Consider the following 14,820-nt stretch of genomic DNA (forward strand, 5'->3'; position numbering starts at 1 on the left):
GTATCTTTATCATGCGATCCTAGAATCAGAATTTATGTCACACTATTTGTAACTCCCACAGTTGCGTGGACCTGCAGAGTTTCACTGGCTGTCTTGTCTGGAGACAATACACATCTTTTTAGCCTGTCTTGATGCTCTCTCCACTCCCATTGTTTTGTTTCTTAAAGACTGGATTAGTTGTAAGTATTCGCATTCCAACCATTATTCATGTAAATTGAGTCTGTGTCTTATAAGTTCTGTTTGTGAACAGAATTCCCACTCACCTGAAGAAGGGGCTCAGAGCCTCGAAAGCTTGTGTGGCTTTTGCTACCAAATAAACCTGTTGGACTTTAACCTGGTGTTGTTAAACTTCTTACTGTGTTTACCCCAGTCCAACGCCGGCATCTCCACATCAAGGGTATAAGGACAATGAAACCAATATAGGTAGATGGAATAAAATATCAACCACTATCTAATGAAATGACAGAACAGGCCTGATGGGATAAATGACCTACTCTTGTCCAATATTCCTGCTGATTTGCCACAGTTTTCTTTCACACAACTGGAAGTCAGTGAACGAACAATAGCACATAGTTTGACAGTTCAGTGGCAAACCACCCTCTATAACTCATTATTCCTGAGGAAAATACTGAAGACGCAAAGGAAGCTTTGAAATGTTGTGGTTTTGTGACTGTTCTCAGCAGCCAAAATTAATAAAGGATAGGACCAATTGCAAGAGAAATTGCTTACATGTTGCAACTTTAAATCTGCAGAAGATACTGAACAGCTCGACGCTGGAGATGGAGGCTCGGACACGATCTGTGCATCTGCAGAGAAACACATCATCATTCGTATGAACAGGTTCACAAATTTGCAAGTCAGTCATCCAACAAAAGTTTTCTGCTCATGCCTGACAAAACAGTGAAGGAACTGAATTAATAAGCAAGAACTGCACCTGAAAAAAAACATTATCCTGCCAATCGAGCTCTTTTAATTGACTAATATTAACAGGACCAACATTCCATCGCAGACAAAAACTAGCACTTTCTCTCACCAAGCTGAATACAGATAATTCCATCTACAATTAGCAGCTTTTAGGTACAGTTATGTATAGACTGTTATCAGCCTAAGCTCCGTGATAGCACCATCGTCAGAAGGTTCTGGACCCAACTCCCGAGAGGAGAGCCCATAATATAGGTGGACACTTCAATGCAGTACTTGGGGGGGGGGGGAGAGAGAGACGGGACTTTATCTTTCATGCAAGCTTCAGAAATTGATTTTATGAATCAAATCATATTATTTACAGTGTTAGGGTCTTCGGCCTGAACCCCAAAGTATATTATGAAGCCAAGACCCCAACAAATGTTCTATCTTAGCATAAATGTTAGGATAGGGTGTTTCACTCTAGCAACAATCCTACTGACAAATTAGGGGTTTTATATCAAAACAAGCTTTATTCATAACAGTTCAAATATAACTAACAAAATGAAGCAGCTTAACTTTCAACAGTTGAACAATAATTTTTAAAAATGAAAGGGACTAACTCTAATTTTTAAACTTACCACTGTTTCAGTTCCAAATAAACAAGATTCCTCTTTGACTCAAATGCTGCTCTAAATTCAGTTACCAAACCCAGGCATACTTTTTGTAAGCTTTCAATGGTTTGGATTTTCAGAGTAGCTTTCAGACTTCTGTCTTTAAACAACCCCAGGCAGAAACTAAAAACTGTTTCCCTGCTACAAATCAAGCTCCTCCCATTAGCCACATTATCAGATGAACCTGCATACCTAAATCCACCTTCCATTCCTTCAATTAAAACCGAGGGGATTTTTTCATTTATAAACAAAAATCCATTAGCCCTCTCCTAAATAAACATTACATGGCTGAAATAAGTAATTATCCTGCTTTCCCATCATCTGAGCTATATTCCCTCCAGACATACCAACTGCCTGTAGAAAAAAAAACTGAAAGATAAAACAGTTCCCTTAAACACAAAAGATCTCAATAGCACAATAGCATCACAACAATGATTTACAATTTTGCCTATAACATACCCGGAGACAAGTTGCATGTTAGTCCCCAAGGATCAACATCCCAAGGTGTAAATTCCAAACTGAAGTCAATTTCCATGTCCATATCCTATTGAAGGAAAAACAGAATATACAGATATTGAAGATATTTAAGTATTCAAGATTTTACGGGAATAGATAAATAGAATTCTGATTGTTTTGAGATATTAGTGAATTCTAAAATCAGGGCATATGTGCTCAAGCTTAGAAGAAAGGATTTATACAGTTCAGATGGAACTACTTTGAACACGGTGGTGAGTGTGTGGACTGTCTGGGGAAGCAGAAAGCATGGAAAATGAAAGGGAGAATTGGCCAGTTATTTGAGAGGATGGATAACTTCGAGGTATTGATTTTTCAACTGGCTTGCAGATTCCTATACTTGCTCTATAATTAATTAAATTGCTGGTCTCTGTTTCTTCACACTGAACAGAGTATTTTTGTCTGGGTACCAGTTTTTGATTTGATTTACTTTGTCACATGTATTAACATACAGTGAAAAGTTTTGTTTCTTGCACATTACAATTCTCCAATTTGTTGGTATTTATGAAGACACAAGGTTCAATTAACTCTGCATTCACCATCTGGAAAATGGTCTTCAAAGTGCAGTACGATATTATATACCATGCTAAATCCACTTTACTCGTGTAAGATCTCAACCTTCAAGTAAACCTGGCTTATTTGACTTCATTGTTATTGATTCTTTGTTGCCAGAAAGTTAGCTAATCAATGCAAAAGTATACCTCTCCAGAACTTCTGCCACTGTGACAATAGTAACAATCAAATTACGATTCTGAGGGAGCAAATTATACAAGAAAAGATGTTTCAAAATACCTGCTTCATCAGAACCAAGTTCTAGCAGGTTCTGGTATAACAAGCTGTGCTCCGATTTGCCCGACAATTTTAGGTTTAGCTTATTCTTGCACTTAAATCCATGAAACAGTAAAACTGTGTCGAGGCATATACCCATGCAAAAGACAGCAGGGTTTCCAGGGTAATGTTAAGAGTTGATGGTGGTGGATTGGATTCGGAAACATTAGGAATTTAGTAAAATTCATTGATGAAATCCAACGTTCAAAGATAGTTGAAACTTTGGGGCTAACTCCAGGACCGCTGAATTAGGTCAACAAAATAAGCGGATGCAACTTCAGCAGATTATCTTGCTCTGGACATATCACACAAGTGGGAAGAAAGGGAGCCCAAATTTTCCACACTTAAAAGTGTAGAAGATGAAATTGATAATCATTAAAGAGCATCAAAATTCAAAATGTCCAGTCACGGGGGAACTGCGAACAAAGTTGTCGAAGGACACTACCAAAGTCATCAAATCCAAGTCAGTTCACATGCTGAAACTGCATCATGCCCTGGTCAGACCAGGTTTAGAGTAGTAATGGGGAAGAAGGAGGGAAAACCACATTTGAAAATAATCAAATAAAGGAAGGCTAGCTTGGAGCTAAAAAAGGTGAGAATGAAAGACTGCCAGGTAAAATATTCAATGAGCAATTACAGTTCTTCAATAGAGGATACAGATTGGGTACAGACAGGCACATGGCAACAAGCGAGAAAAGGGCAGGCAAAGCCCTTGGATAACTAAAGAGAGATGAAAATTAAACAGAGAAGTTTATCACTGAATGGATGCAAGAGACTGAGAGTGCATGCAACAGGATTCAATTAATCAGAAAAAAGCTCAAGGTCCTTAAAGCAGAGTGTCATGGCTGAGGGAAAAATAATTCGATCAGGACCCCAAAACGTGGCAATTTCACAATTATTTTCAATGTCACTCTGTATCGACAGTAAGAAGTTTAACAACACCAGGTTAAAGTCCAACAGGTTTATTTGGTAGCAAAAGCCACACAAGCTTTCGGAGCTCTGGTGCTCCGAAAGCTTGTGTGGCTTTTGCTACCAAATAAACCTGTTGGACTTTAACCTGGTGTTGTTAAACTTCTTACTGTGTTTACCCCAGTCCAACGCCGGCATCTCCACATCATGACTCTGTATAGAAACATGAAGAATGCAGGCTGGAGGAGTGGTGTAGGAGGGACAGCTTCTGATCCTTGGGGAATTGGAAGCAGTCCCAAGGTAGGAGGGACCTGTAAAAGTTAAGTTGCACCTGAACAGGGCTGGGACCAATATCCTGTGCGCAGATTAACTCATGCTACGGGGGAGGAGAACCAGGACATAGCAGCAGAGACCAGAGACAAGGTGCCAGAAAGCTCAAAGAGGAAGGGCAACAGAGTAAAGAATGGTGTCAAAGGGTAGGAATTTGATGGAGGGGAAAAAAATAAAGCACATTAACAAGCTGTTCGAATGTGTGTGTGTAATGTGAGTAGTGTTACAAATAAAATTGATTAACTGCAGGCATAGATTGCCATGAGTTTTGATATAATGGGCTGGATTTTGTGAGGTGCCCTGTTCTCAGCCACGTAGCGAAAAGGTCAGTGGGAGTTCGGGTAGCCAGCCGACAATCCTGATGGCTGCCCCACAGCAATAATGGGAGCAATGTTAATTGTTTTGAAGCAAGACTTCCAAGTTTGCCTTAGAGAACTGCAGCCAATTAAATGGCAAACTGCAGGAAGCAGTGGCCATGGCTGGGACCACAGGCAGTCTGAACTTATCCGGGTTTCTCAACCTGGTGGGACTGTCTGTAGTCCCAGCCACTGTAAGAAGTCTCACAACACCAGGTTAAAGTCCAACAGGTTTATTTGGTAGCACAAACTTTCGGAGTGTCACTCCTTCTTCAGGTGAGTGAGGAGTTGTGTTCACAAACAGGGAATATATAAACACAAACTCAATTTACAAGATAATAGTTGGAATGCGAGTCTTTACAGGTAATCAAGTCCCAGCTACTGCCACTGCTTGTTGCTGGTGCTGCCAGAACTACAGCGCGTTTTGCCATTTGATTGGCAATTTGTGCCTGCAGCAAATCGGTGAGGGGCCAGATTTAATAAGGGTGGGTGGTGCCATGGGAGGTCCTCCACCACTTTGCCAACATCAGACCATGCATCTAAAGCTGCCATGCTTCCTGCATGTTTTGGGTATGCCCACCCCTGTCATGGGTAAAAATACTGTCAGGGGTAAGATGATGCTCTTAACTGGTCATGAACTGACCATTTAAGCCACCTAAGGGTTTTCCCAGGCCCAATGGAACGCAAGTGGACAATCCACGTGCACCCATTCGGTAAAATTTGCTCTCTTTGCATTCCAACTGGTTTTCAATTATTTTGAATCCCCACTGAGCCCACATCGACAACAACCCCACCCACCCCTGCAACCCCACGCATCCACCCCGCCAATCCTCACAACACCAAGGGGCAACTCAGCATTGCCAATCCACCAAATCTGTACATCTTTGGGCACGAAGGGGCAATTTAGCATGGCCAATCCGCCCAACCTACACAGCCCGGGCCATATTGTGCACTTGATATTTGTCATGAACCTCCTGTTTTTTAAAAATGTCTCCTTCCTGTGTCATTCAGGGAGCTCCAAATTACCTCTTTTAGCTTGGTTTGTACACATACTACTTCAATTATGCACATAGGAGAACTTTCTCATTCAATATATTTCTAGCTCCATGAGGAAGAAAGCAATACTGAATCTAGTTCCGAAGAAGTAGGTAGGTTTTAATGGGAGAACATGTGGTTAATAATGCTCATTAGCTGTTTAAAATAGTTATAGAAAGGGACAAAGAAAAAGATGGAGATATCCAAATGGAAGAGAGCCAGTTTCAAGTACAGGTGGACTGGACGCAAAAAATTGTCAAGAAACCACGAAGTGAGCAAAGGCAAACCTTTAAGGTTGAAATAGCTGGAGCAAAAATCAAGCCAATAGAGGAAATATCAAGCCTTCCGAACGGCAAAGCAAGTAGAAGTTAGAAACAACAGGAGGTTAATGACAAATATCAGATGCAGAACATAGTGGACAACCAGGCAGAGTGCAAAGAAAGCAAGAAGCAATTAGAAAAGGATACAAGAAGGGCAAAGAAAAAGATGAGAAAAGATTGGCAGCTAACATCAAAGGAAACCAAAATCTGCTTTGTGAACATAAGAATGGTGGGGTTGTTTAGCCAAAAAAGGAGTCTTTTTGTGGACAAAAAGGCTTGGATTACGCACTGAATAAGTATTTTGCATCTCCGTACATCTCTATTAACAGACAACCAATTAATGTCACAATGGAGGAAGAGGGAGTAGATTACAAAAAATAGAAAGGAGGTGCTTAATAGGTTGACATCACTCAAAGATTAAAAGTCACCTAATCAGGATGGGAAGCATCTTGGTTGCGGAGGTACCCTTGGGTGGAGACAATAGAAGGTCTGACCATAAATCGATAGAAAGGGAATGGAGGATTACAAACATTAAACTTCTGTTCAAAAAGGGGAGAAGAGTAAACTGATAATTGCAGGCCAGTCAGCCGGTCTTCAACAGCTGGTAAATTCATTGGGATATTGGTCAAGATTAATCTCACTTGGAGAAGCATGAGTTTGGGGGAAGCCAGCAGGAATTTAAGAAAGAGAGGACTGTTGAAGGTTGTTCAGTAGACGTTGTATATACAGACCAACAAAAAGCATTCTATAAAGTTCCACATAAATTGCTTTTGCTGATTTTATCTGTTAAACTCTTAAAGCGACAGTGCTAACTTGGGTACATAACTGGCTACGGGATCGGACTCAGGTCGTACTAGTGAATGGATCTTTTACTCATTGGAGAGAAATGTTCAATGAGGTCCCCCAGGAGTCACTCTTTGGGCTTTTTATAAACATAAATGATCTTGACGTGGAAACAGGGAACACAATTTTGAAGTTAATATATGATACAAATTCTGGCAATATCTTAAATACGGAGCAGGAAATCAGCAGAGTTCATGAGGATCTAGGTGGACTCATGAAATAATCAGACATGTGGCAAATAAGTGTGAAGTGATGTACTTTCAGAGAAACTCAATGGAGTTACAGCAGAATCTAAATACTATGAAATGGTGAGGGAGGTTTTAAGAGTTAATGTTTAGCAAGTAAACGGAAACTGGCCTGGCAAATTGATAATGTGGTCAAGAAAGCACAACAGATTTGTAAACAAAAACAAGTGTTATGATCCCAGTCAATGCTATAACTTGACAAAAAGATTCCGGAATGGAACCCTGGCTCAAAAGTCCATAACTTTTACATATTTATTAATCAAATGTTGAGGAACTGAGTCACAGGATTGCTAATTAGTTTTAACAAGAAAAATATGTTAAACATGGAAGATTGGATCAAGATTTCCCCTCATCCTCGCTCAACAAATACACACAGATTACAAAGTATATCTTAAACTATGACGATTTTGGTAACACAACATCCCTTTCCGCACAAAGTGACTGTAATCAAACACACTCACCACTCTGAACCTCACATGAATGTCTGTGGATTTCTCCTTAGAATCTCCCCAGATGATTGTCACATGAGAGTATCTAAACACCACTCCCAAAAAACATGCTTCAAAATCTTATTTCACAATTATGTTTTCCATTAATGGTTTGCATTCTGAAATACAGTCCAGGTTTTCCAAATGACTCTTGTAAACAAAGCTTCTGCTCCACTTTTAACAACAAAACCAGTAGTCAGGTTTTACCACTTCCCCTTTAGAATTTCTTCATCTTGACTGTTGTACAGACTTTTCAAATTGTTCCCAGACTCTATTAAAATGGCATCAAACTTCTGATTAATCTCTGAAGTCTGCTTTCCCACTTCAAATCTAGTTACTGCAACTGTCCCTTTAACTCAGAACACTGTTTACTTTGCCCCTTGAATTTTCCTGAACAAGACCTAGGTCTCTGTCTCTTAACTTCAGTCTTCCTTTAATGTTCCTTTTGGGACATTCTTTATGCCCCAATTTCCTGGTTATCTACTTTATTCAAAAGTCAAAGAGTCTATGTCCAGACTTTGTTCTGGCAGATTTTAGAGATGTTCACTCCCCAGTGTCCCATCTCCAACTGCAAACAAATTCAACTAAAAAATAAAACTTAAAAACCTTCCTATCTTAAAAGGTCCCAGATGTTCAGCAACCACTGCTACTGTTAGTTTCGCTTCAAGCCATAACCCTCTCTGAGCACAATAGAAATGTTGCTGGAATTTAAACTGACCCTTGCACGTCAAACATTTTTGACAAACACGAATCTAACTGGAGGTTTTACCCTTCCAGAAACAGAAACATTAAATTAAACCCATTTAAAACTGGGATACAAACATAAATCCCTTAAAACTACCTTTGTTTTCCGAACACAAGGAAGTCATGCTGAATGTTATAAATCACTACTTCAGCCTCAGTTAAAAATCAGGTGTACGTTTCTGAACACCACACCTTCAGAAGGATATCAACACCTTTGACAAAAAAAGTTTGGAAAACCTGAAACTGTTCACATTCGAACAGAGACATTTAAGACATGCTTTGATGGTGGTGTTCAAAGTCATGAATTGCCTTTGATAGCTTAAGCAAAGAAAATTTGTTTCCAGTGACAGAAGGGACAGTACCCAGAAGACACAGCTTCAATGTGATTGCCAAAGAAGCAACATGAGGAAATTCAATTTTACAGCTGAGTTATGATCTGAGTGCATTTTATAATTTAGAAGCAGACTCAATAGAAACCTTCAAAAGGGAATTGGACAAATACATTTTTTTTTTAAATTGCAGGGCCGTAGAACTAATTGAATAGCTCTTTCAAAGACCTGATCAAGGCATAGTGACCCAAAAAGCCATCTTCATAGAATTCATAGAAACCCTACAGTACAGAAAGAGGCCATTCGGCCCATCGAGTCTGCACCGACCACAAACCCACCCAGGCCCTACCCCCATATCCCTACATATTTACCCACTAATCCCTCTAACCTGCGCATCTCAGGACACTAAGGGCAATTTTTTTTAGCATGGCCAATCAACCTAACCCGCACATCTTTGGACTGTGGGAGGAAACCGGCGCACCTGGAGGAAACCCACGCAGACACGAGGAGAATGTGCAAACTCCGCACAGACAGTGACCTAAGCCGGGAATCGAACCCAGGTCCCTGGAGCTGTGAAGCAGCAGTGCTAACCACTGTGCTACCGTGCCGCCTTTACGCTCTACTGTTCGATGATTGCATCTGCAGTACCATACCCAATTCTGCCCACCTATTTACGAGGTATACAGGCTGTCAAGCTCTGGAGTACTCGGAGCAGAACCAAAAACCTGATTCCAGTTTGAAATGAATGATCTGTGAACGAAAGTGGGGGAAATCTGTACAAGCACACATCTGGCAGAGTGGAATGATATTCTTTGTTGCCCTACCCAACCCTGAAATCTAACTCAGGATTTTCCAAAAGTGAACCCCCGCCCCACTAACTGACTGGTCCATTGAACCTGATCCACAAACTTGTGTAGGATTGTGCATCCTGATTTATGTGTTCAGCACCTCATCTGGAAGCCAAGAAATCTGCAGCAGCAAATGAAAACTAAGGCCAATTAAAGAATTAAAAATCTGGTAAATTCCTCTCTGATTAGTTGACATGTGGACTATGATTGGTAGAGGCAACATTGTTTGAAATTTAAACCAAGCAGATTCTGGATTAAATTTCAAACAATGCTTAGTAGTTAACTGTCAGTCACCATCAGTTAGTGCAATCGCCATGGCAATCAGACTACACTCCAATGTCAGAGGAAACAAACACTTTATACCATATGAAAAGAGGGTGCCGAATAGTTGGCAAGCGGACTCTGATCAGCGCCCTCCTCTTATAAGATGTTCCTTCCCCGACATTGATATTTTTGCAATGGTCCTAATGAGTGCAAGACAAAAAGCTTCAACATAATGTTACTTTTCAGGAATGCTCAAGTTTTGTACTGCTGAATAATTATTGTCTCTTCCTTTCTTCAACTCCTTTGCTTTTGTTTCTTCAAGTTTATCAACCAATATCCACGATAAGCCCTTTGACTCCCACATCTACCTTGACTGCATTTCCTCCCTGCCAGCTGTCTGAAAGGACTCTCCCACTTTTGGAGTCTGTCGCATCTGACAATCCCACTTTCCATCCAAGGAAGTGTTGCCAACATCCACTTTCTTCACCTGAATGGAGAATTTCCCACCACTGTGGTTGACACCCCTTGACCCTGTTCATCCAATTTCCCAGTTTTGCTCTCACCTTTTCCCTTCCCTCCAAGAATCATGGTTCTCATCTTCCATTCCACCAGACCCTACATTGAGCCTTGGCTATTTCCATCAATTCCAGCACCAGACCACCAAACATATCTTGCCATCCCCACAATTCAAAGGGATCTTCCACAATCACCCTGGTCCATTTCTTAATCATCCTGAACACCCAGCCCCTTAGCATGATACCTTCCTGTGCAAACACACAAGATACAAAAATCTTGCCATTTCCCAATATCCAGGGCCCAATATTCATTCCAGGTGATGATGCAATTTATTTATACTGGTGTTGTTTTAGTCTACTGTATTGTGAAGACCCCTTTTTGAAAAAAATGAAGGATAATGAATTTTTGGGTACTCTCCCTCCTGAGTTTTTTTTGTCAGTCTGCCAAGATTAATTCAGTGCTGCGAATGTCATTTTTCAAGAAACCACAGGTCTACAGATAGCTGTCCAGCAGGGATCAACTGGAGAAGACTCTTTATAATCTAAATTAACAAAGACCTCCTGTTAGCAGGCTGGCTGAAGACTTGCTGATTCTTTCAAAACACTTGGCCTGAAGGAACTATTCTCTAAACATTTTATTATTTAAAAACCCTCAGTGGGTGCCCCAGAAGCAAACTATAAGAAGTTGTTCACTTTGTCCCTCCCTTCCCCAACTTTGTGACACTTGCGGTCTAAATGCAGTTAAAGCTATCAGAAACATCTTGTCAGAAGAACTCATCGCTTTTCTTTTGAAAGTCTGCAAAGTTGTGATAAGACCATTTCACCACAAACCCATCTGAAAGAACTTCTAAATCTTTTGTGATCAGAATTCTGTCAGGTCAACAGCATCCCACTTTCGAATTTTATCTTTTTTAAAATAAATATATCCAAACTACACCTCTGCAGGGGACTGTGTTTTGTGTTTGTGTATTAGAGTATGGGGGCTCAAATTTTTTTTTCAGAAAATGGGGAAGTTGTTACACTCGAGCTATAACTTGGATGTTAATCAATTTTATAACCTGTTTTTGAGAATATGCTTGTTTTATAATAAATAAATTTGTTTTCATGTTTACTGAAAGAAATCAGATTGGAGTCTTTTTATACTGGGAATAACAGGATCAAAGGTGGATAATTGGCCAATTTTGTGGGTGAGGGGAACATTTAAACTTTTCTTATGGCCTGTGGAGACGCGGGGCTAGAGTTGACTGCACACTATCCCATCATGGTCTGTAACGTTATTCTGCTCTATTCTGGAGAGGCCAAATGCAGATTGAGTGACTACTTTGCAAAAAAAAAAGTGTCCTTGATCCATAAATCCAAAAACCAAAACCATCCAAAAACACAACTTTTTAAAAAAATTTCATCGACCAGTGAGAGATGTCTAATTGTTTGTCTGCAAAGTTTAGTTTGTGATTTTCGTGGTGAACATGTCAAAAAGAAACAGTTTACGGGTCTTCAATAAATGGCCCTGTATTTATAAAATACTCTATTTATTATTCAGTGATACATCTTACGTTTTTATCCATTTCATTTTCTTTCGACTATAGCTAGCATAGGCTTAGGCTATTGTAATGTATGTTTATATGTAGTATCCGAAAATTGAAACTTTCCAAAATGAAATCAACCTGCATCTCTGTTCAAGCGTGAGATCGAGCTTCTAATCCACTTGTCATTTTAATTCTTCATTGCACTCTGACTTTCATTTTTGGCCTCCCACATAGTTTCAATGAAACTCAACTCAAGCTTCGAAGGCGAGGTGCAGATCCTCAACAAGGCAATTGGAACAATTTCAAGTCACAATCTCGACATCCATTCTTTTGGACAACAGCTGCTGGTAACGATTCTGCTATTGCCATTTACACCTCTTCTCAAAGAACAAAGAACAAAAAACAATACAGCACAGGAAACAGGCCCTTCAAGCCTGTGCCGCTCCTTGGTCCAACTAGACCAATCGTTTGTATCCCTCCATTCCCAGGCTGCTCATGTGACTATCCAGGTAAGTCTTAAACGATGTCAGCGTACCTGCCTCCACCACCCTACTTGGCAGCACATTCCAGGCCCCCACCACCCTGTGTAAAAAACATCCCTCTAATATCGGAGTTATACTTCACCCCTCTCACCTTGAGCCCATGACCCCGTGTGATCGTCACTTCTGATCTGGGAAAAAGCTTCCCACCGTTCACCCTATCTATCCCCTTCATAATTTTGTACACGTCTATTAGATCTCCCCTCATTCTCCGTCTTTCCAGGGAGAACAAGCCCAGTTTACCCAAACTCTCCTCATAGCTAAGACCCTCCATACCAGGCAACATCCTGGTAAACCTTCTCTGCACTCTAACGCCTCCACATCCTTCTAGTAGTGCGGTGACCAGAACTGGACGCAGTACTCCAAATGTGGCCGAACCAGCATTCTATACAGCTGCATCATCAGACTCCAGCTTTTATACTCTATACCCCGTCCTATAAAGGCAAGCATACCATATGCCTTCTTCACCACCTTCTCAACCTGTGTTGCCACTTTCAAGGATTTGTGGAGTTGCACACCTAGGTCCCTCTGTGTTTCTATACTCTTGATGACTCTGCCATTTATTGTATAGCTCCTCCCTACATTATTTCTTCCAAAATGCATCACTTCGCATTTATCCGGATTAAACTGCATCTGCCACCTCTCCGCCCAATTTTCCAGCCTATCTATATCCGGCTGTATTGCCCGACGCTATCCGCAAGTCCAGCCATCTTCGTGTCGTCCACAAACTTGCTGATAACACCAGTTGCACCTTCTTCCAAATCATTTATATATATCACAAATAGCAGAGGTCCCAGTACAGAGCCCTGCAGAACACCATTGGTCACAGACCTCCAGCCGGAAAAAGAGCCTTCGACCACTACCCTCTGTCTCCTATGGCCAAGCCAGTTCTCCACCCATCTAGCCACTTCTCCTTGTATCCCATGAGCCTTAATCTTCTTAACCAACCTGCCATGAGGGACTTTGTCAAATGCCTTACTGAAATCCATATAGATGACATCCACGGCCCTTCCTTCATCAACCGTTTTGGTCACTTCCTCAAAACACTCCACCAAATTTGTAAGGCACGACCTCCCTCTTACAAAACCATGCTGTCTGTCACTAATGAGATTGTTCCGTTCTAAATGCACGTACACCCTGTCTCTAAGAATCCTCTCCAACAACTTCCCTACCACGGACGTCAAGCTCACCGGCCTATAATTTCCTGGGTTATCCCTGCTACCCTTCTTAAACGACGGGACCACATTCGCTATCCTCCAATCCTCAGGGACCTCACCTGTGTCCAAAGAAGCGACAAAGATTTCCGTCAGAGGCCCAGCAATTTCATCTCTCGTCTCCCTGAGCAGTCTAGGATAGATGCCATCAGGCCCTGGGGCTTTGTCAGTTTTAATGTTCCCTAAAGAAACCTAACACTTCCTCCCTTGTAATGGAGATTTTCTCTAACTGGTCATCACCTCCCTCCGAGACTCTCCCGGTTAACACGTCCCTCTCCTTCGTGAATACCGATGCAAAGTATTCATTTAGGATCTCCCCTATTCCCTCGGGTTCTAAGCATAATTCCCCTCCTTTGTCCCGGAGAGGTCCGATTTTCTCCCTGACAACTCTTGTTCCTAACGTATGAATTGAATGCCTTCAGATTCTACTTAATCCTGCCTGCCAAGAACATCTCGTGACCTCTTTTTGCCCTTCTAAAACTCCCCGTTTGAGTTCTTTCCTACTCTCGCTGTATTCCTCCAGAGCTCCATCTGTTTTCAGTTGCCTGGACTTAACGTACGCCTCCCTTTTCATTTTAATCAAATCCTCAATTTCCCTGGTTATCCATGGCTCTTGAATCCTACCTTTCCTTTTTACAGGCATATGCCTATCCTGCAGCCTTATCAATTGTTCCTTAAAAGACTCCCACATGCCAGACATGGACTTACCCTCGAAAATCCTCTCCCAATCAACGTCCACCAATTCCTGCCTAATCCGGCTCTAGTTAGCCTTCCCCCAATTTAGCACCCTGCCCGTAGGACAGCACTCATCCTTGTCCATTACTATCCTAAAGTTAACAGTTGTGGTCACTATTTGCCACATGTTCCCCGACCGAAACTTTGACGACCTGACCGGGCTCATTTCCCAGAACTAGGTCCAGTATAGCCCCCTCTCTAGTCGGGCTATCTACATACTGTTCCAAAGAACCTTCCAGTATACATTTTACAAATTCCTCCCCATCCGGAACCCCTGCTCTAAGCACTTTCCAGTCTATACCAGGGAAATTAAAGTCCCCCACTACAACTCTATTTTTTTTCTGGACCTATCCAGAATCTCCTGACATATCCTATCCTTCACTTCCCGTGGGCTGTTGGGTGGTCTGTAGTACACCCCCAGCATAGTGACTGAACCCTTCCTGTTTCTGAGTTCCACCCAGAAACACTCAGTACATGACCCTCTAAGTTGTCTACCCTCTGCACCGCGGTAATATGCTCCCGAACTAATATCACTACTCCCCCACCTTTTTTAGCCCCTCCTCTGTCTCGCCTCAAACACTTATACCCCGGAATATTCAGCTGCCAGTCCTGTCCTTCTTTTAACCAAGTCTCCGTCACCGCAACCACATCCAAATTCCGTGTAA

At 41.5% G+C, this 14,820-nt stretch overlaps 1 protein-coding gene across 1 annotated transcript in view; it reads right to left on the reverse strand.

Annotated features, from left to right (window-relative positions):
- The window catches only part of atf6 (activating transcription factor 6), a 349,485-nt gene that overhangs the window by 306,881 nt on the left and 27,784 nt on the right, over positions 1-14,820 (reverse strand). Inside the window, exons 3-4 of the mRNA XM_078218025.1 lie at positions 2,034-2,118; positions 730-806 (exon numbers count right to left, since the gene is read on the reverse strand). Coding sequence (XP_078074151.1) covers positions 730-806; positions 2,034-2,118 — 162 coding nt within the window. The remainder of the gene's footprint in view (positions 1-729; positions 807-2,033; positions 2,119-14,820) is intronic.

Source organism: Mustelus asterias, chromosome 8 (genome assembly GCF_964213995.1).
Source record: "Mustelus asterias chromosome 8, sMusAst1.hap1.1, whole genome shotgun sequence".
Taxonomy (NCBI): domain Eukaryota; kingdom Metazoa; phylum Chordata; class Chondrichthyes; order Carcharhiniformes; family Triakidae; genus Mustelus; species Mustelus asterias.